Source organism: Rhinoderma darwinii, chromosome 3 (assembly GCF_050947455.1).
Source record: "Rhinoderma darwinii isolate aRhiDar2 chromosome 3, aRhiDar2.hap1, whole genome shotgun sequence".
Taxonomy (NCBI): domain Eukaryota; kingdom Metazoa; phylum Chordata; class Amphibia; order Anura; family Rhinodermatidae; genus Rhinoderma; species Rhinoderma darwinii.
Window position 1 is genome coordinate 328372499 of NC_134689.1, and position 12091 is coordinate 328384589.

General features: G+C 40.2%; 1 protein-coding gene across 8 annotated transcripts in view; it reads right to left on the minus strand.

Moving 5' to 3' along the window:
• Positions 1-561: 561 nt before the first annotated feature.
• Positions 562-12091, minus strand: part of DENND4A (DENN domain containing 4A) — a 136470-nt gene continuing 124940 nt past the window's right edge. For 5 of the 8 annotated variants that reach the window (XM_075858304.1, XM_075858300.1, XM_075858305.1 and 2 more), the window contains 7 exons: positions 11812-12016; positions 10367-10615; positions 9129-9246; positions 8914-8940; positions 6739-6901; positions 3807-3871; positions 562-3432 (listed from right to left, as the gene is read on the minus strand). In XM_075858304.1, coding sequence (XP_075714419.1) covers positions 3296-3432; positions 3807-3871; positions 6739-6901; positions 8914-8940; positions 9129-9246; positions 10367-10615; positions 11812-12016 — 964 coding nt within the window. In that variant the 3' untranslated portion in view covers positions 562-3295. Of the gene's footprint in view, positions 3433-3806; positions 3872-6738; positions 6902-8913; positions 8941-9128; positions 9247-10366; positions 10616-11811; positions 12017-12091 lie in introns of those variants that run through there. The other 3 variants (XM_075858307.1, XM_075858301.1, XM_075858306.1) reach the window with 2 other exon arrangements.

Genomic DNA, 12091 nt, shown 5'->3' on the forward strand with positions numbered 1-12091 from the left:
TTGATTTTGTAGTTGTGTATTAATTTTCTTGCGCATATATTGTTGGCCGAATTTATTAATTTGTGCGTCAGAAAGAACATTGATTTGCGACATGCTCACATTGGGTCACATACTTAGAATATGGCTGTGGATATATCGAAATGCTCCAGATTTATCACTTGCGTGCGCCAGTTTTGTGGAACAAAAATACTGGTTTAACGTATACTACCCAATGGGCCGAGATGTGCCAAATCTATCAGCGAGCAGTGTATTGAAAAATTTGGCGCATCTTTAGCTTAAGAATATCTATCTATAGCCTCGGCTGCTTATCTCATAGGCCAGGGAACCTACGTCACTGGAACGTCCCTGTGGTAGCCCTAGTGATGTAACGGTTTCAGTGAGTGCAGAGTTTCTGAACAGTTACAGATAGTGCAAAGGCCAGGTATAGAAGAAAATTTGCTTCTGATAAGAGGAGAACAATGCATTTTCTTTAGGAAGATATATTCCAAAGCATGCACTATTGATTTAGGAAGAAAAACAATCATAGGTATGGAAAAAAAGGCAATAAAACAATACACAAACTCCAATTTTAAAAGACATTTAATTCAAGAAGAGCAACACAACAAAAGGTCACATAGTAACAGCCATGAACAGATCTTAAGTCACCAGTAAACCAACTTTATATATACCATATCTTGTAGTACACTAGTGGTTCCTGGCGGTGCCAGTGCGCTTGTAAACCAGAAGGGATCGGTAGAATCTTTACAGTGCTATGTACAGCACATCGGGCCTGGGTAGTAACAGCGCTACATCAGAAATGACCTCTCATATGACATAGTGTAGCAAAAGAAGGGACGCTGAGCGGATTCCACTCCTGATCTATGTGCTGCATTCTAAACCAATAACCTTTATAACCGAAATGTCCGACCTATGTAAACTAGTCCCTTACCACAAAAATAAAGGGGATTTCTATAATAAACTCATCTCTTCTCAGTATATTATTTCTGGAAATATTACAAATCTACAGAATGTACAGCTCCAGACAGTACCATTACGCAGAGGAATGAGATGAAGACCAGAGAAGAATTAACCCTTTGCAGAGCAATATATTTCATTGAACGTCCATTGTAAAGGAATGAAGCCAACAATGGTATGTTCAAAGTATGGCGGTAACGTGCCGTACAGGTAACGGTGTATTAATTCATCACACAGGAAATGGGCTTTTCTACAACAGTTTTAAACCTAAGCCTTATATCAACTGAAAAGATATAGGTCAGCAAATAAAATCAAATAATCACTGAAATGCCCTAAGAAATAATCCTAAATACATATCCTTAAAAGACAGACCTACAACTGGTCCTTGGTTTTTCTAAGGTGTTGTAAGGACAGCTTCCTGTGCGGCGCTACCCCTTATGGATTTTCAGGGTATTGATGGAAAAGGTTCTGGTCCATTTAGGTAAGAAATAGTAAGACTGTATTTAGTATCCTCAGACTAAGTTCACACTTGCGATGTATAATGCGTTACCCTGACCCGTTTTTAGATCAGAACAACAGATAAAAACAGATTCACTAAAAATCTCATTGAAAACAATGTGTTTTTTAATTGCATCCGTTAGCGTTCGTTTTGTTAGTCATCCATTTTCTTTGCCGAACATAAAAGTACATGACTTTTCTTCCTTCAAAAACACAGATGTCTCTACGGATGGGTTGTTTTTATCATTGGGATCAATGTAAAACGGATACAGATTTATTGTAATCCGTTTGCATCCGATATTTTGATACCATCCGTTAAAAAAATAATGGGTTATATTAAAACGTATAGGGCAATGCAAATGTGAACATAGCCTTATCCTTCTTCCGTCTCTCCACTCCAACGTGAGTAGTTGCTATTTTCTTTTCTATTTCTGGACATCTATATTTTGTGTTGCTGTTTTGGTTTTAATTTTGAATAAGGACCAGATGTAGGTCTGTCTTTTAAGGATATCTATTAAAGGTTATTTCCTAGGTTTGATATTTTCAGTGAACTGTAAGCATTATATACTGTTATTACAGAACAGTATTTATAGTGCAAAGTAAGCGCCTTATATAAACTGTAGAATTATTAATATTGGGAATGTAACAGCTTTGTTTAAGTGCACTAGGATTAATTCATATCACCAATAAGTACATCTGAGTGTGTAAACAATAAGCCACCTGAGGGTTCATGGACTACGTAGGTACGAGACTGGGCAACAGTTCATATGTGGTCACTGCTACATATTGCGTTTTTGGTAGGACTGAAAAGATAACCGGAACGTGCGAGTAGCTCTCCTGGAAATTAACACAATTCAACCCAGCAGTTTGCTGATCTCTTGGACTAATGCTGTACATTAGTGTGTGTGGGGTGCTATATAAGCCTCTCTGAGATGGTAGGGAGCCTGATGAAGTCAATAGAAGTCATGTGGTCTTCCAGAGAAGAGAGACGTAGGTGTCCCAGTCAGCACTAAACCAGACAAACCCACGTATGGCGATAGCATTATATGCTTGTTCGTCAGTTTTACAACCAAGATCTGCTGCATACAACGTTTGTTTACATGAACCAACTTTCTTTTTAAAGTACCATATTAAGGAAGCATTCCAAACATTGAAAGAATGGAGACGGAAACATGTGGCATATTGCAATATTCTAGCTCCAGCAGGGTCATTGAACCACCATCATAGCCAAACTTACTGAATCATTCAAATGGGAACAGGATTAGTGTACATATGATTTCTCCAATGCAAAAATTATCCTCCGCATACGGTAATCCACAGCCAGCGGAGTGCTAAAGTTGGTGACGTCTAAATGGATATTTTTCAGAACTCATTTTCTCCGCTGTAAAAAGAACACGGAACCCAGAACTAATAAATTAAGAGATGATAGCTAAAGATAAAGTTGGTGCCTACACTATGAGGCACAGTAACATATTGCCCATAAAACATGTTCATTGCTCAGTATTTTCATCATAAAATGAAACGGTAAGGACTTACTAGGCATTTCAACCTCATGTACACAAAGATTTTATATAACATTAATTATAAATATTCTGTGTAAACTACAACACTCGGAATGATGTAAATCTCTCTATAAAAGACCTGAACTTCCAGCTGTGGATAGACGAGGGCATGTAGACCATAGGCCCCATCTGTCGGTCATCATTCATATTACACACAGTCCTCATGCTAGCATGAGAATCTCCCATATTGCTTGTTCTCAATGCTGGATCTCCTAAAACACACAAGCATGTGTTGAGATTTGTCTCCAGTATCCATGAAGTTGTGGCGGATCAGAAGGCCCTCAGAGGAACGGCTGCCCGAAAGTCTTCCTGCATTCTGTGACGCCTGCACTTGGGGGACGGTCACAGATCTGGGTGCACTTCACCTGCTCAGGGGTAAGACGATCATAAGCCGTTTTGTATTCCCGGTCAAACACATCTGTTAGAAAGTGGTAAATGATTAATACAGGGACACCAATTTACAGCGTAAGTATAGGGAATCCTCGACATTCCCCTAACAATAACCCCGTCCCGCCGCAGCCATTTTTCAATTTCATTTTTTCCTCCCCACCTTCCAAAAGCCATAACTTTCACATTTTTCAGTTGATATAGTAATTTTTCATCCCATTATGTAGGGATTTTACCCAATAGCACCAGTGACCGTTCAAGCAGGACACAAGGACATAAAGCAAGAGAGGAGTGACAATTGTGGCACTATTTGTGGGGGGAAAACAAATATTTTTTTTTAATCATGGAAATCCCTGTGAGCATTCAAGTAGATACATATATAAGCACAGGTTACAGAACCCTTACCTATGTCAATGTTCTCTCTCCCCAGAGACACAAGAGACAGGAACAGAATTTCTCTGTACAAACTCCTACAATATAACAATAAATAAAGGGTTAATTATTATTATTATTGTGTTTTCATGGTCATTATTTATAGAAGGTTTAAAATGGGGGAAAAAAAAAAACCCATCAACTATATAAATGCCTTTAGGCTCCATGCACACAACAGTATTTTTCATCAGTAAAAAAGGACCTAATAATTTCTATTGCCCACGGACAGCTTTCAGTATTTTTACTGATGGATGTCCGTGCTGAAATAAATCATAGAACCTGTCCTCTTGTCAGTAATTACGGCAAGGACTCTCCCAAAGAAGTCTATAGGAGCTTCCGTAAATACGGACGGCTACTGATGTGCATCCGTATACCGTCCGTATTTACTGAAGAATTGCTAGGCAACATGTTGATGACATCATTTTGCAACCTCCCTCTTTTTGTAAGGATCTGTATATACGGATGTAATACGGGCCGTATATACGGACACCCTTCCGTATGTACTGATGAAATACGGATGCCTACTGAAAATACCATTGTGTGCATGGGGCCTTAGAAATCACATGCAGTTGTCGACATCATAGAACATTTGCGGATTTAACTTCCACATACAATTTTCCAGGCTCAGTCTTTTACACTGGCCGATTTTGATCGTAAAAATGAGCGCCGATCAATAAGACAGCTCGTTGATCGGCACTCGTTTGCTCCTTTCACAAGGAGCTATGATCAATAATGTATAAAACTAGGAACAAAATAAATCATATGATCAGCTAGGAAAATGATTTAAATAAATAATTCTCTTTACAAAGCTGGCATCATGCATTGAGGTGGTCCAGTAACTTTATCACCGTATAACCAAAAAGGGGCTATTCGTAAACTACGGCTAAGGCCCCATGCACACGACCGTGCCCGCAATCACGGCCCGCGATTGCGGGCACGGCCGGCCGCTGACTGACAGCCGCATTTTCGGGCCGTGCTCCCATACAAAGTATGGGAGCACGGCCCGCAAAATGCGAAAGAACGGACATGTTCCATAATTCCCGGAACATTTCCACGGCACTGACACCCTTCCGTAGTGCTACGGAAAGGTGTCAGTGTTCAATGAAAGTGAATGGCTCCGTTTTTGCGGACCGCAATTGCGGTCCGCAGAAACGGAAGTTTTTTGCTGTCGTGTGCATGGGGCCTTAGATGGAATTTAACTCCAGCTAAATAGTATGCCAGCTATCCCAATCTGTGTTGGTGCCAGTGCCATATGACATGCAGCTTGTTCCATATCTGGTGGGAATGCCCTAAAATAGTGACGTTTTGGCAGGTAGTATTTTGCCGGATATCTAGGCGGTTTCCCCCACCAGAGCGAACTCTTTTGAATCACACATTTGAACAAATATCATATAAATTCAGATTGGTTATTAATCGGATTCTCACGACAGCTCGATCAGAAATGGCATCTAATAAGAAATCACCCTGCCTATATGAGAAGAGGTCTCGGATTTCTTTATGTAACATGTATGGAGGATATTTGGGTTTATAAATTGTTGGACGAAGAACTCGGTCTCATATAGTGGGTAGTACATTTAAAACGTCTCCTTTTGTTTTTCTGCTGACCAGGGTGCATGGATGTGACATTTTCATGTCCTAGTCTTTTATTTACATGTTTCTCTTACAAAATGAATAAACAAATAAAAATATAAAATATATCACATGTCTTAGGCTGCGTTCACATCTGCGTCAGGGCTCCGTTCCGACAGAGCTTTCCGTCGGAACGAAGCCCTGACTGACACAAACGAAAACCAGAAGTTTCGACTACGCTATTGATTCCGTCAAAACGAAGGAAACCCTGTGCAACGGAGACAAATGGAAACCATAGGCGCCGGATCCGTCACCATTGAAATCACTGGTGATGGAAACCTCTGGTTTTCGTTTGTCAGTCAGGGCTCCGTTCTGACAGAAAATTTAGACGGAACGTCGTCCTGACGCAGATGTGAACGCAGCCTTAAGGCTCTTGCACACGACCGTGTGTGAAGCCCAAGTCCCATCCGTGATCCGTAGCAAGATAGAACATGTTCTATCTTTCCACGGTTTGGACATTCGGGTCCGTTTTCACAGACCCGATTCACCCACTGAGGTGAAAGTGTCCATGAAAACTATCGAGTGCCACTCGGATGTAGTGAAAAATAGCCCGAGTGGCACTTGATCGTGTGCAAGAGCCCTTACACATTCTGTAATTATTAATGAATTCTCATTTAAATAATATAAAAAGCAAGAAACATTCTACAAAATAGCCACAGTGGATTAAAGAGTACTCTGGAAATGTTTTAGTAATTCCCCATGAAAAAAAAAGCATCCTTTCTTAGAACTCTTCATTGTGCCCTTCCTCTGCTGTTCCTCCTGGAAATGTATGAATAAGCTGACAACTGGGTGTTCCCATTTCCCATCAGTAGGGAATGTCCCTACACCGTCTGACACTGTCAGAATTGATTGGATAGTATGTCAGTGTGTAGGGACGTTATTGACAAGGGGAATAGCACCATCCAGTTGTCAGTTTATTCATAAATTTCTAGAAGAATAACAGAGGAACAGTGCAAATGCAAGAAAAGATGATCCGGAATTGTTATTCATGAGGAATAGAAGTATTTACTATAGAAGTCATGCCAGGAGAGCGGACAGGTTCTCCTTAATCAGTTGGCTATCCCTGAACCTGCTACATTTGGCAGCTTCCTGAATATCCCCCAAATTGTTGGTTAAAGAACTAGCTTATTATGTCAATAGCAACCAATGCCATCACTGATGAAAGGGATAACTTTTTTTAGAACAAGGCCAAAGCCTTTCCGTCATAAAAATTGTCCTTATACACTGGGAGATTAACCAGCTAGAAAGGAATACAATGCAATAGTAGCTGCTGTACCTCTGTCGCGGATTCTTTGGACTATGCTGCAGGGACTCCAGTATATAGCTCATAGGACCATACACATTGTTGCTCTTAATGCTCCTCACCAGACCTTGGAGAAACTCCTGATTTAAAATCTCCTGCTGTTTATGCTGGGCAAGTGCCAGTGGATGCTCCTGGGCTGCAAAAAGCAATAAGATGTTAGATGTGCTGCGTTATTTACCCTAATGCTTTTTTAGAAGATTAAAACCAGAACCAAATGTTTATTTTTAGGGTATATACACACACACTAATATATATATATATATACACATACATACACACACACATACATAAATCTATATATATATATATATATATATATATATATATATATATATACACATACATACACACACACACACACACACACATATATATATACATACACACAAATACATATATACACAAATACATACACAGATACATCCACATACATCATTTTGGGAAACCATGATGTTGGTAAACATGTATGTTTTGCCAAGATTGGGCAAAAAAAATAGATGGTCCACTCGTGGAAAAACGATAGGTAATCACACAGACCCAAGGCTATTATTGCTGCTCAATGTGACCCTAAATATAGACTTTAAAGTCGAATTAAATCCACAGCGATTCAATGATAGCATACAACAAAATAATAATAATTAAAAAAAAAAAAAAGTAATATATCAGCATGGTTGTTTTACCCAAATGTCAATGATGCACATGACCGGACATTGGACGGCTAAACCATGTCTGCTACTGTTTACAGAGCAATAAGCATAAAGAATACGACAAAAAAGCCTCATAAAGAGATCCCATAAAAATGTAGCCATTCATTCCCCGGCTCCAAGAATATAAGCATATTGAATATTCCTCCAATTCTACTAACGATACCAGACCATCTATGGTCATCTGCACGAGAAGAAACATGGCCATTATTTCAGGGTTTTGTCTTCCTCCGGATAGTAATCTCATCTTGACCAATAAGATGGCATTGCTTCAGCGTCACTTTGAAATGATGACGGTCACGATCTGTGGATTGCTACCATTTCTCTTTGCTATAAATCCAGTGCAAAGACAAGTTGGAGGTGTTGTCCATAGCAAATAAATTCCCGCGCAGTAATCGGACTGGTTGCTACGGGCAAAGCCTCCATTGTGTTTGCGTCTAGTTTTAGAAATAAGGACGAGGGTGTGCAGCATGTGCAGTAATTCATCTGTCATTTTGTTACACACAACAGTCACATAAAAAAAAGAAAAATAAATATAAATAAAAAACACTTCATTATAGACGCTAGACTTCAAATATGGGAAACGGTGCAGGCTTCCAGGATCGCAGTCATCAATAGTGAATATCCAGAAAACCTGCAGAGTGGAGCCGGGAGGCTGACAGACAGGGACCTTTAGCAGGTAGAGCTGTATACCCGTGCAGACAGCAATCACAGTGACGGAACGTTTATTTGGAAGATCACCTTTGTTATATAGTTTAAAGTGGAGCAACATCTCTGCAGACAATATATTACATAAATGGTAGATTCTTCTTTATTTTTTTCCTTTGTGGCTTCACTTATTGTTCAGTTGACTGTTTGCTCTTACTTAGACCATCAACAAGCAGGTTAGCAGCTGCAAACAGATCCTATTATGGCTTCATTTCATTCTAAATATGACTTTTGCGACAACCCTGGGAAGCTGGGCCCATTAACAAAAAAAATTCACAAAAACATAACTTGACATACATTTATACACTCAAAATACTAAATAAAAGCAAGATAGATCTGTCAACAGCAGCTTGCTGGTTGTTTCCGGTCTGCAACACTAGATTTGTTTCTACACTTCAAAGAGTAAAAACTAAATTTTTGTTAAATGCAAACATCCCCCCAAAAAGAATAAGGATATATTACATAGATTCTAGATTTTACATGTCCTGACTGTATAGCCAATGTTAACCAGATGTAGAGTTTCTCTTTAAAACTACTGTTGAGTTTGTTAGAATAAAATTGGATTAGATGCTCTACATGATATAGTTAGGAATCATTTGGCCATATGAGGTGCCATGTGCATGGTGTATCTGCTCATCTTGGGAAGGACAATTAACACTTCGTTCTCCAGAAACAGAATAGCCATGCAAAACCAGACACATTTCACCAAAAAGCCCATCTAACACCTGGAACTCACTCTGATAAACTACAGTGCAGTGTTGACCTGTAGATAAGACAAGATTAAAAATCATTATAACCTATAGCCAGAATTAACACATTAAATCTGCATTTACACTGGGGTGTGGGAGATCCAGTCCCCTGTCTATCAGCACAGGGCAGAAGGGAACATTCTCAAAGAAACGCCAGTGTGAATGCAGCCATATTAACAACCAAATTAGCAATAAAACCTACTTAATGTGTTCCACAGGATGTACAGAGGCGGTCGTGGATCCTGGTGTAGCTTCAGATTGTCCCACAAGACTTGAATAAGGACGTGCTTGCTGTCCTCAGACATTGAGGTCCTAGGAATCTGTGTGGAATAATCAAAGTAAAAAAAACAACAATTATGACTAAGGCTCAATAAATCCAATGTAGTTCTTGCCCTTAAAGGAGTTTTACCCATTTCAGACATTTATGAAAGACGCGGGTCCAGCTCTGGAATCCCCAGCTATATCAACAATGGGGAGGTCTTCCAAACTCTGTTTCGCCTGGTGCGGCAACCACTGGCCGTAGAATCTAGGACTAGTGGATTCATGCGTGCAGCTATCTCCATTCTGCTGTATGGTTGTTCAATAGAAACAGCCGAGCAGCGCATGCTCGGCTGTTTCCGTAACACCCATTGAACAGAATGGAGATAGCAGTCTGCATGCATGACTGTCTTTCCCACAGGCGCCTGGCTGGATTCTGCGGAAACCACACCAGGCAAAACGGGGATCGGGGGATCCCCGTTCTCGATATAGGTGCAAGTCCTATATCCTGTGGAAATTCTATAAATGTCTAAGATGGGAAAACCCCTTTAACTATACTGTGCAAGCTGGTTCAGTCATACTGGCTACTCATTAACCTGTCATTGAAATGAAGAAGGTCGTGCTAATATTAAAATAAAGTACAGCAGGATAAAGCGATAACCAGATGACATCTATATTTGCAGATATACCTTATACACAGCAGCCAATCTGAACAAGAAGAGCTGCAGTGTAAAGCAAGAGGGAAGACTAGAGCAACAGCCTGAGCCACCAAAGTGACAGAAGGCGTGGTTCAAACCGCCATAGTCTTGTATCTCAGACTTCCATACATTTAAGGCACAGTCACTGATATACTGCTAAAAAGCAACCAATACATGGGGCAGTGGCTAAGATAGCATATTTCAGACCTTAACTGGAGGTCCTCTTTAAAGGGGTTATCCAGGATTAAAAAAACATGGCTGATTTCTTCCAAAAACAGCAACACACATGTCCATGGGTTGTGTCTGGTATTGCAGCTCAGCTCCATTGAAGTGAATGTGACTGGGCTGCAATATCACACACAACCTGTAAACAGGTGTGGTGCTGTTTTTGGAAGAGAGTAGCCATGTTTTGCTAACCTTTTTAGCAAGAGATAAGACATGATAGCCACTATGTGTCCATGTTCAGATGCAGGTCTCAGCTCACCTTGGAATATCTGTTGCAGTGTTCTGAAGATAAAATCAATCCAGGCAGATTACTAGGAAGATTTAGTCTCCTAAAATACCACACCAAGTTCCAGAATACAATGGGGTGATGGTCCACAAAACCCGGCACAGTAATAGCTGGGTCACCCTCATTCTCCAGCAGGCTTTCCAGTTCTTTCCACACTACAAGGGGGCTGAGGTAAGGGACGGTGATTGGCTCAGGGTGCGACATCCTCCAGTCCAGAGAATCCTGATATCAGTGGTGAGAGCACAGAGGGTAGACGTGTTATTATCTACATACAGCTACACAGCATGACGCCATCTTTGTTGTACAAATACTACTATCTTTATGTTACGTTATACGACAATAGGAACATTTCTATTAGCTTTGATTCACTAACATGTAGGACAGGTTTATGGGTTTATGAGGATTTACAATAAAGCTAAATACAGTAAAATGTCCCTAATCTGGTAAGAATTGGACCTGATAATTGCCAGCTTTTAACTAATGCTATTTACCAAGTACACACTTAAACACATTGATGGAAGTCTAAATGGGTTATTCATATAGTGTTCCCATGACTTACTATGGCTTCAGGATGTAATATTTTACCATGCCACGGGCAGTGCAGAACTATGGTGCGTGCAATTGGCTCAAAGATCCAGCCAATCAGCATGCGCATTTCACTGATAACACTACGGATTGGCCACAGTGAACATCCAATCAGCTTTTTACATTAAGGGTAAGTAGAGCTAATCAGTGGGGGCAGTATTACGGCACGCACAGATTGCCAGTCTAATAGTTAGCTACATGTGTCAGGATGAACTGCTCCATTTTATTTTTACGGTACACAAGGACCCTGAAGAAGCGCCTGTCCACTATATAGAGTCATGGTCTCAATATTAAGTTACAATGATCAATCTGGAACTGATTAATATTGTAATTTGGGGGATCTCTGTATTCATAGCCAATTCTTCTATACTATCCTTATAACGGACTCACGCTGACTAATGGGAAGCTGAGGCGATGCAAATCCTGAGACTGACATCATTTAAAGCGTCACTGTACTTATCTCCGGCCCTATCTTACATCAGGCAAGAAGAGAAGCAGGGAACACACAGGACGGTACAATTGCTAAGCTAACTATACGATGCCCGAAGAGTCTCGTCTTAAGGTTGGCACAGTTGGCATACAATGATATGCGAAGGAATATAAATGAGTTTTCATATAACATTGATGTGTTGAGGACACTATTTAGAAAGGGGCATGTACGTTACACACAGAGCCCTTGTGTCTACATTCTGACAGGAGAAGCACTCTATTCTCTACATGAAAATACTGTATATGTCACATAAAACGGCCTTTTGAACTACAATTTGTTAGAAGAGCAGATGCCCAGACATTGTTATATGAGAATGTTAATGTAGAATTACAGGGTCACATACAGCGGATGTTTGAAAGTTAGTAGGCAGGCTGCCAGTCGAAACATGGCTCAGATTGCAAGATGGCTTCTCATCCAAAGGGCTGAACGTACTGATGCTTCTCACTACAGGGAGACTTGGAGACGTTGAGTCACTGCTATTGTTCTTCCTCCTTCCAGTCGGGATGTGTATAATCCTGACATTAGTCTCCTCTGATTTTGTTTTGTTACTAAAATAAAAACATAGAAAAGGTATATTTATATGCAGTAAGAATCATAAGTAATTAAAGGGGTATTCTGGTTTA